Below are 16,067 nucleotides of genomic sequence, written 5' to 3' on the forward strand. Positions count from 1 at the left end.
TCATAAAAAGTAGTAATTGTTTGCACAGAAACACTAAATAGTATACATGTGCAAAACCTGAGTATAATGTAGAAAAAAGTTGCTATTTTCTAAGTTCATGTTAAACATTATCTTTGTAACACATCTCTCGTCGCGAAAAATATTCAAGTTCTCTTTGTTGCCAGACTATTTCACTACAAGTATCACTACGCAACCTGCAACCTCAATTTCTGGGCCCATGTACATCGGTTTTTAAATTTAATGAAATAAATTAATAAAGGAATCAATGTGTGGTGAAGAGGTTTTCTACTAGTGGTTTAATCCAAACGAGGCCTGGTTCTTGATAATTTTACCGAGACGAAGTCGAGGTAAATTATAAAGAACCAGGCCTCGGCGGGTTTGAACCACTAGTTGAAAACCGATTCAACACACTTTGATTCCCATTCATAAATACCTTTTCAGTCAAAAACATCATCACTTTTTAGTCAAAAAGTAAAGTAAAATAAATGCAAAAATTATAATTGTTAAATGATTTCTTTCAACACAACACCCCTCCAGCTATGAAATGGTAAAGCCCTCCGCCGCCCTCGGGTAAACAACTCCTGATAAGGGAATGCTGTGCGCATCACGCGTATCGCTTGATGTGGCACAACTGTTTCAGCCGTTGCTCTCGACCAGTAGAAATGAAGAAACTGTCTAAAAAGAACAGGTGCAAGGTCACGCCCATAAATTAACACTTGTTACCGGTCATAAACAGAGGTTTATACACACCCACGTGGCGCGCTCTCCACCAATAGGAATAGCGAAACTGTCTGAGGTATTTTATGAATGTACATTTAAAATCAGTTTCAAAGTTTGAAGCATGCAAGACATGCTCAATCTATCTGGCCTTCAGTTTCAAAGTTTGAAGCATGCAAGACATGCTCAATCTATCTGGCCTTCAGTTTCAAAGTTTGAAGCATGCAAGACATGCTCAATCTATCTGGCCTTCAGTTTCAAAGTTTGAAGCATGCAAGACATGCTCAATCTATCTGGCCTTCAGTTTCAAAGTTTGAAGCATGCAAGACATGCTCAATCTATCTGGCCTTCAGTTTCAAAGTTTGAAGCATGCAAGACATGCTCAATCTATCTGGCCTTGAACTGCCCTCTTGAAGGAGCACAACAATTTCCCTCTGGTAACGGGACCACTATAAGGAAAATGTCAATTGGTATTGGACCTAATTTGGACCTAAGGTATGATTTCAAAATAATTTGGGGTTGAACAAAGAAAGATTTACATGGGACTTGAACCAACGACCTCAGGATTAACGTGCAGGCACTTTACCAACTGAGTTATCTACCCCTATGTTAAGGGTCCCCCTATTGTGATATTTGTCCGGGTCGCCGGTTAGAAGCCTTAATTGAGTAGTCTTCAATACAAGGATCCACCAAGATTGGATTGAGAAAAATCTTTTGAAGATTTTGACAACTGTTCTCGATAGTCCATCAAACTCTGCCAGTCCTTCTTGCTCTCCAAAAGTTTGTTGTTTTTATGCATCTCATATGTGAACTGTGGTGTCTTCAGTTCATACCTGTTAACAAAAAATACAAAAATAATCACTTGAATATTTTACTGTTACAACTTACTAAACATGGAAATAAAAATTGAAAAGGAGTAATGAAAAAAGGACAAAATAGAAACTAAAGTTCAGTAAAGAATATTTAAGAAAAATCGTATTCAGTTCAATGCACATCTTTTTTTCATTACCCTGGCTGACATCTGATGGCACGGCAAGGTCGAGTGATTTAGTGAATTGGACTCAAGTTCTGGGTGTTGACTCATCAGGGTATGGGTTCGAATCCCATTCATGCTACTTTGTCCTTGAGCAAGACACTAGACTTGTGGACAAGTCGTTAAATCGGCCCCACGCGCTGAGATAGTGGTCTCGCGAGATCACTGCTCTCGCGCGAAGAGGAGTCGAAATCGGGGAGCCATCAGTTCGCGCGAGAGCAGTGATCTCGCGAGACCACTATCTCAGCGCGTGGGGCCGATTTAACGACTTGTCCACAAGTCTAGCAAGACACTTGACTTTTTTGTGACTATAATTGCTTCTCAACACCCAGGGGAAATGGGTATCAGGGCAGAGATGGGTTCTTGTGATCGATTTAGCTTTAGTCGGCTTTTACTGTGCTACATACTTGGCAGCACAGACTGTAAACTCCCCAGGGAGCTCAGATGGTTTAAGGAATGAACTGACGGCCCAGTGACCAGGGGTAATGTTGGAGCGCAATGCTCATTCTGTTGAATTGCGCTATGTTAGAGTAGATATTATTATGACATCTGACCTACCATTTAGGTGTAGGGCCTCTAATACGTTCGAGTTCCTCCTGCCGTTTGGATTCCAGCATCCGTTGTTCCTCCAGTCTTAATCTTTCCATCTTGAGTTGAGCAAGTTCATATTGATAAGGAGTTACAGAGACAGTCTGATCTACCAAGGGCTGCGACGCTCTCAGGTAGTTATAGTCATACAGGGCACTTGCTTTAGGGTCGTCATAAGTACTAACACTACTCCGGCCACTGCGCTGTCCAAACGTTGAATTAGACCTCATTGTTGATGATGACCGTCCACTTTTATTTCTTGATTCTTTTGCTGATTGAGCTCGTGCGTATTTTTTAGTGACTGAGTTAGGCGGCTGTGGGGTCACAGTTCTCATGATGGATGGCATTTCTCCGAGAGTTACCGGAAAATAACTGCGTGTGAAATCATCCAAATGCATCTGGTTTGCGATCTTACGCTGTGCGATTTCAGTGCCTATCATACCAGCAGTTCGATTGACTGGAGAGACACGTGGAATGTCAATACCTAAACTTTGAAATATCGGATACTCCGAGTCTTTGGTTAAATGGACAGGTCCTGTAAACCACTGAGATTCTTCTTGACTCTTCGGCTTTCCAGCAAGATCCTCTTCAAATCTTTGATTTTCTTTTCTGTCTTCCTCAATTAATTTGTGTAGTTCATCTTCAAAGCTATCGTCCAATTCATCTTCGTCGTTGTACTTGGAGCCATTTGTGTGAATTAAATGTTCACTGAAGCTGACACTTTTATTAAGACTCTTGCTTAGACTGTTACTCAGGTTTGTGAGATCTAAACTCAACTCACTGTCCCTTGGGAATAAGCTTCGTTCTCTCCGTTGTTTTCTTGCTTCGGTACCACCATTCATGGATCCAAACAAACTCTCTGCATCAAAGACGGAATCCGTTTCCTCATGTTTTCTTGACGAGTGCTCCTTATTTTGTCGTCTCTTTGGGGTGCTATGAGAACTACGTAAAGTGTCTCGAGTTGATGTTCGGCTGTCTGGACGGTAGAGGGTCGTCTGGGATAAGTTCCTTGTACTTATTGTTCGCTGGGAATTAGTCAGATAATCCTTTGGTTTGTCAAAGCTGCAAACAAAAATAAAACACTTTCTAAATTAAAAAAGAAATTGCTGTTAAATGTTGTATTAAATGTTTAAAAACATTATCCTTTGTCCTTGTCGAAGAATTGAGATCACAATTTGTTTTTGGGACTGCCAACCTTTGTACAATTCTGGCAGAACAGTTGTGACAGTACTTCCTAATTAAAGCCATTGGACACTTTCGGAACAGAAAAAAAAAGTTCACAGATTTACAAACAACTTACAACAGGGTTTACAGAAGGTAATGGTGAAAGACTTCTCTTGAAATATTATTCCATGAAATGCTTTACTTTTTGAGAAAACATTAAAACAATTATCAATTCTCGATATTGAGAATTACGGATTTATTTTAAACACATGTCATGACACTGCAACACGTGCAGAAACAACAAGGGTGGGTTTTCCCGTTATTTTCTCTGGACTCCGATGACAGATTGAGCCTAAATTTTCACAGGTTTGGTATTTTATATATTAGTTGTGATACACGAAGTGTGGGCCTTTGGACAATACTGTTTACCGAAAGTGTCCAATGGCTTTAAAGGCAGTGGACACTATTGGTAATTTTCAAAGACTAGCCTTCACAGTTGGTGTATCTCAACATATGCATAAAATAACAAACATGTGAAAATTTGAGCTCAATCGGTCATCGAACTTGCGAGATAATAATGAAAGAAAAAAACACCCATGTCACACGAAGTTGTGTGCGTTTAGATGGTTGATTTCGAGACCTCAAGTTCTAAATCTGAGGTCACGAAATCAAATTCGTGGAAAACTACTTTTTTCTCGAAAACTATGGCACTTCTCACAATGTTTTATACCATCAACCTCTCCCCATTACTTGTCACCAAGAAAGGTTTTCCTATACCCCTTTATATAATTAATACCCCACCATTTATTTTCCAACATTCTATAAACGGATCTTGTACTTCTACTTCTACTTCTAAAATTATTTTGAGTAATTACCAATAGTGTCCACTGCCTTTAAATAAAATGCATATTAGATTGTATTACTAGTACTCCCTACGATTAGGTATTTTTGTGTAAGTCATAATTAGCCCCACTTGTGTGGCCAAGGATAGCTGAATCTATCCTTGGCCACACAAGTGGGGCTAATAAGTCATAATTAGTAGTTATATAAATTTGCCTCATTATATTATTTACAGTACTACTTTAAGTATTTAGTCTCACTCAAATAATTTCGGGATAACTTTCCGTATGACGCCACCACTTTTTCACTCATTTTTACAAAAAGGGATATATCAATCAGGTAAATTAGATACTACTATATTATTTTATTTCGAATGAAAAAGTGGTGGCGCCATACGGAAACTTTTCCAGTTGCGATAACATAACCCTCCTCCCTGGCGGCCGTCGGGAGGAGGGTTACGTTATCGCAACTATGTCACATACACATGTAGAAAATAGCATTGCACTCCGTGGAAAAAAAACAATAGTTGTTGCAGCGCCTCGCCCATTCTAAACCAAAAACGGCAATGAGCGCGTCCATAACAACGAAAACAACTCGCACTGTTTAACACTTCGTACGTTCAATTCAAATGTTGAAATTGTCCAAATATATTCCTGAACTATTGATGATGAAATAAGTTTTTACCTTATTGGGGTTTGACGCCCATGAAGGACGAAATTACCGTCTGGATTTCGATTCATTTTCCAGACTTCTCGCTATCTGGCAACCATTAATAAAACAATCTTGATAAACTATTTACGCTGGTAATCGTTAATTTGTTACACACCGTATTAGCTTTACGCAGAACAGCGAGCACCAGTGAAATAGTCTGGCAACAAGTGATGTTGACCTAATATAAGCGTTTACAGAGTACAGGTATAATTATTACTGTAGAGGTTTTGTAAATTCCTGCGTCGTCTGCTAGTGTTATACAATCATCGAAACCAATGTTTTATAGGGTGCGTTCGTTTAGCTTCCCTGGGACGACACCCCGGTGTGTGGCGGTTCTTTTTTCCAGGACGAACGTGGGTAATTATCTGCACACGATCGTCCTGGGAAAAAACCCTGTCACACACCGGGGTCGACCCAGGGAAGCTAAACGAACGCACCCATAGACTTTTACTTTTATTTAGGGCTAGAGTCAGGCTAAGGAATGTCAGAAATTCGGAAATCACCACAAAAGGACGGAGTAAATTTTAAATTAATTTGGGTTGAACAAAGAAAAATTGACTGGAGTGGGACTTGAACCTCTGGCCTCCATATCAAAGTGCCGGGCTCTATCAACTGAGCATATCTAGCCCCGTTTTCCCTGGTACACTTTGGTTAACATATGGGTTCTGTATTAGTATTAAATGCTTGCAGTAACCACCGCTAATTACGGAACTAAAACTACCCCCTCGCACCGTCATACTCGGTAGTCTACTGGTTTGATACCTGCTCTAGAATGATGGGGGTTGTGGGTTCCAATCCCACCCAAGAAGTATGTCTGTGGATTTTCTACGGAACCCTGGGAAACCACCAAGTGGTGTTTAATTACCATGAATCAGTGAATGGGAAACCAAAGATACATACAGGGGGGGGGGGGGGACCTGGGCCAAATTCTACACCCCAAATTGTGAAAGCTTTTTGTTCAGTTTCCTTTCGTCAGTTATGCCTCTAGTTAGATTGCACCACAGCGCATCTCAAATTTTCCAGGGCCCTTAAGCGGGCCCAGACCCCACGCTGTAATGTAAAGGCTTCGCACTTGCATTCTGCATCTTTGACAGATTTGTCCCCTCCCCCCTAATTTTTTTGTCTCGATCCGCCTTCAGACTACTTTAGTATTGCATGCTCCCACTGGGAGAAAAAAACCATGGGGCCAGGTAGGCACTAAAAACCCAATCAACGTAGTAACCCTAGATGTGATTCGAACCAGGGTCCTTAGAGGTGGAAAGTGAGGAACGTTACCACTGGAGAAACAGAGCACTCCAACTCCAACAACATGGTATTCAAGTTTCATAGTTCAACAGCAAAAGCAATAAAGCGTAAGGAAACACAGAAATACAATGGAACCTCTCTTTAATAAACACCATTAATCAATTTTATTACGACATGCATCATCCTTCACGAGATAAAAATCGATCAGGAAAATATTAATTCGACAACATTATATTTGTATTCAAACTATTAAATTTGAATACTTTCTCACTTATTTTTACCCCGCTTAATTTTAAACAAAATTCACACTTAAAAACCCAAAATATAATTTTGTAAACCACTGTGTAGCACTAAAGACCACTTCTAAACTGGAGTTTTTTCAAAACCACTGCACACACACAAACATAGTATGGAAGATCTCAACTATGGTACAAGCTTGAATAATTGGACCAGCAACATTCACTTGACAGACTTTGCAAATTAAGATTCATGAAACTGACTGTGCAGCAAGATGGGAATGTACAACACAAATTGAGTACATGACCCTTGTACTCTGATCAAATACAAATAAATTAAATGTTGAATCTAAACTCCACATTTCTAGGTTTCTTATAATTCACTGTCCTTTAAGTAAAACCCTTCAAACTCACTGCATTTGAAGTGAAAACTCTTTAAAATCGCTGTCTTTGATAGCACTGCATTGATGCCTTTGAAATAGTTTAAAGGTGACTCAGAACAATGACTATTTAAAAAAAAGACTGGTACTTTTAAAGGCGTGCATTTAAGTTCACTTCCTCATTGGAAGACAGGGTACCAGCAGATCTAACTTGGTGTTCAAATCACCCGCATTACTCTCATAATTGAAACAATATACACAGGTGGCTTTATAAAACAGCACTGAAAAGGCTATATACGGTATACTGATGCATTTACTCCCAAGAGAACCATGAGTGTACAGTCAAACCCCTAAGGTTATTTTGAAAGTTACAAAACTCTAGAATTTATTGCATTTAGAGTGTCAGGCAATTGGACTAGTATTGAATGTATTTTCTCTTAAAGATTTTGAAATTAAGAAAACAGATTTATTAGCTAAGGTAAGTAATTACATCACACACCCAAAGAATCTACTAAAATAATCTATTCATCTATGCTACTGCAATCAAACAAAATAATCAACTCAAAATAGAAATTTAATCAATAAAGACAATAAAGAAGTATTAAAAAACAAGTTTTCCTAATTGTTATTTACAAAGTTTTGTCACACTAAAAAAAAAAGTGAACTAAATCTTTGCCTGAGGACAATCTCTTTATTTCCCAATACTCTTCTTAGTTTCCGTGCATTCTTCATCAATCCAAAGTTTCCTCACAGTGGGGTACGGGCTTGATCCTGATCTAGAAAATTAACAACAAAACAATGAAAACCAAAAGTGATTATGTTCAGTTATGCTAATCAATTGCAATGAATGAAATGTTTGGTTATAGATGTGGTATAAATTATGGTGTTAAGCTCTCTTATACTTCCAACCCAAAGTTTCAAGTCCAACTAGTTGTTTCTGAAATTAAAACAGTTATGCCTGGAAACTTTACTTAAAATCATGGATACTCTATTACAAAACCTGAATACTTTAACTTCAAAACCCGGGGTCGATTTCACAAAGAACTTGGGACTAGTCCTAGGAGATATTAACACATGAGGCTAGTCCTAAAGTCAGGATGAGTAACTCATTCTAACTTGAGATAATTAAGACTAGTCCTTATACAATATAGTACAATATTGTACATCTATATGAGGTATGATATTATTAGGTACACAATGGTTCACAATAAGCAGCAATTAGGGACAGACGAACACATGTAGGTGTACCAACAATATACACAAATGTGAGCCATCATTGAATTAATAATAAGTAATGAACATTTATAAAGCACCTTAAGCAAATCCTCAAAGCGCTTTACACAAATATAAAAATCAGCTAGATTAAGTTCAAAGAGAAAACACTCATAAAATCTTACAATAAGCAGATAAACAAAAAACATACTCATAACAAATAGGAATGAAAAGAGTTGCATAGGTTTATAATATACTCCCATTTTAAAATAAATCACTTAGAAATACATACCATTGAAATTGTAGGTTTATCTGTTACTATATATTGAATCCCATTTTCCTCATGCAACCTAAGTGAGCTTCGATGAGGTCGCCACATTCCGATTCACCTTTCTCCATTATACTAAAAAAAGAAACAAACAAAATCAACATTTTAGAATTTTAACACTGGTTGGCGACAATAATTAGGGAATAACAGTGCGAGTACCCGGTCTTCATTGCTTGGTAATGACCGGGTTGGTGGCTGGCGCTGTTAACGGACCGAGTTGGAGGCGAGGTCGGTTAACAGCGCCAGCCACCAACCAAGGTCATTACCACCCAGTGAAGACCGGGTACTCGCACTGTTATTCCAATTAATAAATACCTTTTTTAGTGAATTAAACGGCTAAAATTGTCAAAATTGTGTGACTTTTCTCTCGGCGGTACTTCCAGACATGTTCAGGGGCCATATTTGAGCTTTTGATGGTTCCCATCTCTTTCGTGCGTTAATCACATTACTGATCTTTGAGACCAGTGACTCTTTTAAATAATGATCTGTTTAGCGCCTTCACTGGGGTCAAAGGAGGCAAATGATTGGACGATAGCTGTTCCTTGTGCATTAAAACACGCGCATGAGCTCGGCGTCAGTTTATACGCGCGCACATATTACATGGCGCACTCAAAATTGGTACATTGTACACAAGCACTTAAAGCCATTGGACCCTTTCGGTACAGAAAAAAAAAAAAAAGTTCACAGATTTACAAATAATTTACAGGGTTTACAGAAGGTAATGGTGAAAGACTTCTCTTAAAAAATTAGTCCATGAAATGCTTTACTTTTTGAGAAAGTAAAACAATATAAATTCTCGTTTAACGAGAATTAAGGATTTGTTATAAACACATGTCATGACACGGCGAAACGCGCGAAAACAGGAGTGGGTTTTCCCGTTATTTTCTCCCGACTCCGATGTCCGATTGAGCCTAAATTTCCACAGGATTGTTATTTTATATATAAGTTGGGATACACGAAGTGTGGGACTTGGATAATACTGTTTACCGAAAGTGTATAATGGCTTTAACAAGAGTTTAGAATTTAACACCTGGTTGGTGATGGTGACTAAAACAATAATTAACAATTATAATTAATTTACTTAGGCCTATAGGCCTATTGTGCCTACATATAATGCACACAGGCAAAATAATACCACAAATAATTAGACAATGGATAAAAAGCTAACAACTGTTAAAAGCAAGGAAATACCACAATCCAAAAAAATGAAGAAAAAACCCCCTTATCAAACAATGTCATCAACAATGTAAAGACCAGGGCCAAATGAGATAAAGCTGTTTAACAGAAAATGCTGCTCAGAAAACGTATTTGCTGAGCAAGAAATGAGTGGGGCACCAGTGACAACAGTACAAGCTGTATTGAATATTGGCTGGTGACCTGTTTCTGTTGAGCAGCATTGTCTGTGCTTAGCTAGAGTTTGTGCTTACAGGCTTTATGAAATTGGGCCATGGCTAATTAGCCAATAATAGCTTTGGCTTCTGCTGTCACTAGAAACCAAAGCAAAGCTGTTGAGAAGAAGTGAAAAAAAGAATATTTTAACAATAAAGTCATCAAAACATAAACAACATGTGTTTATTCATGCTGTTGTGCAAACTGCTAAAAACAAATGAATCTGTTATGTTTTGAGATTTCAAATAAAGAAGTAACAGGATTTAGAAAATGACATAATAATAAAAAACATTTTCAGTTTATTTGGGCAAGAGAAAATAGGGGCAACAGAAAATGGGGGCAACAGAAAATAGGGACAAACTCCAACCAGTAATACTAATAATATGAAAATATGTTTATAAAAATGGTCTGATCTCTGATCTGTACAAACTGCTACGAACAGAAAGATCATGGGGGGGGGGGAAGGGAAATGGAAATTACTGGTTGAACTGGGCCTACTTCTAGAAACTATAGTAAGGGAGCCTTATAAATAAATAGTTTCTAGTACGTACTTAGTGTAGTAGTAGAACTATGGTTGAACCACCAGTTGATGAGGTGGTAATTAGTTGTCTACCTCCATCTATTTCTATGGTTGAAGTGTACCCTTCCTCATTGAACAAGGCTAAGCCTATACCATTGCAAGTAGAAATTTACTAATTCAATTGTAAAAGTTGTACTTCACGATCCATTCTTTTCGTATGCCTGGCTGGCTGATGACCACCAGACGAAGTCGAAGGTTTTTACACTCACCAAGCATCCCTTTCCTTTTTTGTTTCTGGACAGGCACAACATGCTTTCAGCTTCGGTTTCTCAACTTCAGCTTCGACAGCTACTGCTACAGCTTCAGATTGCGTTTCAATTGGTTCAGGCATTTTCCTTCTGGCTCTGGATTCACGTAAATTGTGCTAAAACTTTTGACTCAACTCGATCAGTTGTCGCAGAGAAGCAAGAGTGACTAGACGAATCGTAGCCAGGCAGCGTTTTCAAGGGACCTTTGGCCCTGAAGTTACGTAATCAAATCGCACAAAACTAGACTGTACAAACAACTGAACAATGGTCAATACTCCGAAATTGATCTAACACAAGTCAAGTCATGCAGTGCACATCAAAGCTCTTACATCATACTACGTACATGTAACGTACAATGTACGTAACACACACATGTGGTACAGAGGTCATCGTGTCGTGCCAGAGAAAAAAATATTACCGTGGGTTTGGTCGAGCGCCCTCTATTGATTCTCATCTTGAGATTTGTTGACATCTAAAAATGGCGGAACCCACGGAGGTAAATTTTGTTAAAAGCTTTATTAAATTATTGTCTGTTGGAGGACTTTCTTTAAGATTCCATGTATACAGATTGATACAAACTTTTACATCGAAATTTGTGTTATTTAATTTTTTAAGATGGACAGCTTCGTTTTACAAAAAGAAAAGGAATAATATAAATTTATGTTATGTTTACTTTAAAATTAAATAATTAAATTGGAGGGGGGGGGGGGGGGGCTGGCCCTTTTTTTGGGGGGGGGGGCGGTATTTAGGGGGTATGTGAATCAAATAGTTAAATTGATACTATTTTGACTGATTCAGTGATTGTCAGACTTCACTTGTCTTTTAAGACTCAAGTATTACAATAACAATCAATGAGCAAAATAAATACTATTTTATTTCATAGCAAATGAAAAAGGTGATGGCGGGGGATCGGATACGGAAACTTTTCCAACTGGCAATTGCTAGTGTAGTGTCTGGGTGTGAGACTTTTGTCAAAAGAAACATGTTTTTATCAATAAACAGATTCTTTCCACATGGATTGAGTAAGGTTCTCATAAGTTTGCGATAATTTGAAGTTAAACACCCTTTTGCCTCTTGCTGTTTATATTTCAGGATAGCGGCGATCATGCTTCAGCGAGTGAGACAGAACAAGGAGAAGGAGGCAAAAAGAAGAGAATGTTTTCCAAGGAATGTACGTAGCCCCTGCCTGTAATCCAATCCTAGAACTATGGTTTGTTCTGTTATCATCATCATACTCATAAAAGTCATAGCAGAACAAATCATAGTTCTAGGATTACTGTGATAAATCAGTCCTGTTGAATTCTTGACATTGTTTTTATGATTTAACATTGCATGGCGACAGAATGTACTTCATAGAGCAAAAACTCTTAAGGCACCTCGATGAGGGAAATTAAGTTTTAAATAGAAACTTAAAACTGGTAATTGTTTGCATTGCATTTGGGTCAGCATGGTCAGGCCCGGTACTACAAATTGAGTTTATGTTAATAATAGTTATCGTCTCTTAATACACATAATAATACTAGCAGTTTTTATTTCATTTTATTGGACGCTACAGTGAGGTGCATGATGTACGGCTTTGGTGATGATCAGAATCCTTACACCGAGTCTGTAGATTTACTGGAAGATCTGGTGCTAGACTTCATCACAGAAATGGTAAGAAAATAACCACCAACTTTATTCTGATGACGACTAGAGCAAGCTAGTAAAAACACTCAGACTAAGAACTCACTCCGCCAAGGTAGTAGTAAAAAAAAACAGGACATTAATTTTCAGTACTGAGAAGTCTTCCAAATTCCAAAAAATCTACTCCGCGATAATAGTAGAATAGAGCAAGACAAGTACCTGAAAGAATATAATCTACTCAGCAAGTCACACATGGTTTTGGTGTTGGTTTTGTATCAATAGACACATTCAAGACTTGGCTAGATAAAATTCAAATGACCACTTTCATAAGGGGAGCTCATTACTAATTTTTGTCCACTTGCCACACCACTGTAACTTATATATCCTGAGAGGAGTTTGTTGCAGTATTCGACTGACCATATTTATCTTTGTGTCTTTATCTACAGACTCTTAAAGCCATGGAGGTTGGTCGTCCTGGAAGAGTACAAGTGGAAGATATGATCTTCTTGATTCGAAAAGACTCTCGGAAATACGCCCGGGTCAAGGACTTATTGATGATGAATGAAGAACTTAAGAAAGCCAGGAAAGCATTCGATGAAGCAAACTATTGAGTTTGGATGTAGATGCAGTATAGACACTGCGCTTATTTATATGATAAGCCTTACAGGACTTATAGAGGCACCAGTCTTGGAACATTGTAGCCTCATTATGAATCGCATTGGGATGTGTGATAATAATCCAAGATGGAGACTTGTCTGGATTAATGGCTTTGACAGTCAGCCTGCTACCTATTGGTATTAAAGTGCGCGGAGTGGAGCAGAAGATCCTGATAGTGATAGTTGAGTGAATAACAGTGTCTTGCACCCAGAATTCATGCCAAGTGTGGAGTACATTCATCATACCTCCCTAAAACCCTACAGAGTGAATTACTTGAATCCTTCTTCCCACTTTGATCAAAATCCAACACTATTTATTAAGCCAACTCAAAACCAACTGTTTGGACTCTGATTAGGGTGGTATGCCTAAGCCAATATAAAGCATGATCAGTTTACTAGTGTGCAGTCCTCAGTCCAACACCATTCAGTTACTCAACACCCAAAGTGTTAGACTCTGATTAGGGTGGTATGCCTAAGCCAATATAAAGCATGATCAGTTTACTAGTGCAGTCCTCAGTCCAACAGACAAACAGACAAACAATGGCCTTGTGGGTTACTATTGTAAAAACTGGGCAACCCGGTTAATTAAAATGTTCATACATGTACTCCTTTTCAGATGTGAATAACAAATTAAAAAAATGTGACAAATGAATTTTGACCGTGTAAATTTATCTTTCATTTGACTATTACAATACTGGTTTATGACAATCACATTGCTATCTGGGTAATACATAAGCTTCCTGGCAGTAAGTAAAATAGTCTGTCAGGCTACGATAGAAACAAGCTAGGCAGTTTTCCCTTAATAGACGGCACATTAAAATTCCGCTGGCAACTTTCAATGGGGCTCCAAGGCACTGACCAGGGGCATTGTTTCTGTTGCGTTTCAGGCCTGATGTTGCTTAAGGAACAATTTAGTGAAAAGGGAAAAATATACACAATTGATTGAAAGGTCAATCTTGTAATACAAAACAAAAACCCAAATGAGGATGTCGATTAATTAAACTGGTAGTATTTTAGCACTCAAATAACACAACACCATGACTCAAATTATTGGATAAAACCTTGAAATGGCTTGTTTTAATAAAGGAAAGACCATTCGTATTAATTGGGTGGATACGCAACTTGTCTTGAAACTAGGCATTAATATAGTATTTACAAATCTCAACAATTAATTGTATTAAAACGGAGAACGCTTTCATTTGGATACTCAACAGAAAACCTTTTAATTTAAATGGAAAATTGTCATATTTTTCAATCGGGTTATTCAATCATAAAGTTTTAGCCCTATGTTTTACATTTAGGGAAGTACCTTTGTAAAAAAACAAGAGATAACATTTTGTGATCAATATGGGGCAATATGGAGTAAGATTTGAGTAAAGTCTGGTACAATGAATTGCTAAGTCATAAGTTACATCTTATGTTTGAATTCCTCCTTATAGAGACGGTTGCTGTGCCAAATGGTTCAGGGCAAGCCTTTGCATAGCAACCTCCAGATGAGCAGCCCCTGGTGCCATTGTCCCATACACATCCATTCAGACTTGTGTATGGGTGAACGTCTCTAATACGTCACTATAGCTTGCCCAAAATCATGTGACATAGCAACTGTACTGAAAGTCCGGAGTTCAAATTAAAGCGGTAACTTGTGACTAAGCAGGTTATTGTACTCGCATGTACAAGACAATATTATTCAAATCTTAATCACAAATGGCTCATTGTTTTTTGAACCATGTGATTTGCTGAGCTCACTCTGTGATGACGGGCCAGCTAGAGTCCGATTGTGATAAATCTAATATTAATTGTTACTCTAAGGCAAGAAGTGAATCACATTAAATGACAAGCCTCTCGTGAAATCTACCTCATTTGAGTTACCTTGTCATTTGATTATTAAATGTCGGAACCGAATAAATTAATAAGTGATTAATTTTCTTTTAGCTGAAGAAGCTTTTAGCTTATTAAATTTATTTACAATTTCTTTTTAATTTTCAAAGAAATGTATCAAATGGTTACAAATTAAGTGATCTTGTGTGTGTGGGAAAAATAACACAAACATCTAACTGAAAAATTCGCCTTTATGCGCCATACAAATGCAGTTTATTATTATTTTAGTTTTTATTATTATTAAATATAATTCGCTTCTGCAACAACTAGCCAACCTGCCAACCAAAAGGGCCGATGGTAAGAAAAAAAGAGTTAATGGCCTGATGTTCCATACCTAGCAGAGTCTTTCACGAAGGCTAAAAATATTATTATATGAGCTACATACTTTCTGCTCAACGCTATTCTTTAGAGAAAACAAGTAGAATTTCCTCGTTAGACGGTAGAGCAGTGGAGGTGATGGAGGTGTCTGTAATGCAATAAAGATGAGACCCAGGTGGACGTTATAAAAATAACAAGATACAACATCAGCCGCATCTTGATTATAAACTTCCATGTGGATTAGAGGATTAGATTGGAAAGAGTCATAGGTGTCAGATTAGTACGAGAACCAATCATCATACAAATAAATTTGCCTTACGCTGGGGGGGGGGGGGGGGGGGGGGAGGGGGGACGTTTTCTATTAGAGGAGACTAGATTTGTTGCTTAATTCTCTGGTTTTTTTCCTCCCACATCTAAAACTGAAATTTGTTCATCATGTTCTCTTCTAGTTTGGTTCTAATTAGAACTTTGAGAATATTTATCCAGATCCAGATCTTAAAAGAAATTTTAAAGGGTTTTGTTTGACTACTTTGTGAAATCGTATAAAGCTATGCAAAGATGAAACTAAATATGAGATATGCACTCAACTACAAACTTGAATAACCTTAATGACATCTCAAATCAGGAAACTATGTACACACATGTATATGAATACTAATTATTTGAACCAAGTCTATGCTTTTTACCCATTTGAAGAAAATCAATAAATGTCTGTTGATTTTGTGGCATGGTTCCTACAAAAAAAGCAAATGATATCGGATTGCTCTCAATACTGGAGCATTCCTGGGCTAGATTTCACAAAGGGCAGTAGGTTAAAAGTGTACATTTGGTTTTGGGGACCATTTGATTGTTTTAATCTTATATAAATGTCAATGTAAACAATACAACCAACATCTAGAAATTTCATTTCTAAAGGTGCTT

At 37.8% G+C, this 16,067-nt stretch overlaps 2 protein-coding genes across 2 annotated transcripts; one reads left to right on the top strand and one right to left on the bottom strand.

Moving 5' to 3' along the window:
- Positions 1-647: 647 nt before the first annotated feature.
- LOC117296443 lies at positions 648-5,115 on the bottom strand. Its single transcript, XM_033779382.1, has 3 exons — positions 5,027-5,115; positions 2,309-3,400; positions 648-1,550 (listed from the first exon to the last, which is right to left on the bottom strand). The coding sequence occupies exons 1-3, from the start codon at positions 5,080-5,082 to the stop codon at positions 1,391-1,393; spliced, it is 1,308 nt and encodes a 435-aa protein (XP_033635273.1). The 5' UTR covers positions 5,083-5,115; the 3' UTR covers positions 648-1,390.
- Positions 5,116-11,117: 6,002 nt separating this feature from the next.
- Positions 11,118-13,603, top strand: LOC117296445 (transcription initiation factor TFIID subunit 13-like). Its single transcript, XM_033779383.1, has 4 exons — positions 11,118-11,167; positions 11,764-11,842; positions 12,227-12,324; positions 12,741-13,603. The coding sequence occupies exons 1-4, from the start codon at positions 11,150-11,152 to the stop codon at positions 12,903-12,905; spliced, it is 360 nt and encodes a 119-aa protein (XP_033635274.1). The 5' UTR covers positions 11,118-11,149; the 3' UTR covers positions 12,906-13,603.
- Positions 13,604-16,067: the final 2,464 nt, after the last annotated feature.

Source organism: Asterias rubens, chromosome 11, assembly GCF_902459465.1.
Source record: "Asterias rubens chromosome 11, eAstRub1.3, whole genome shotgun sequence".
Classification (NCBI taxonomy): domain Eukaryota; kingdom Metazoa; phylum Echinodermata; class Asteroidea; order Forcipulatida; family Asteriidae; genus Asterias; species Asterias rubens.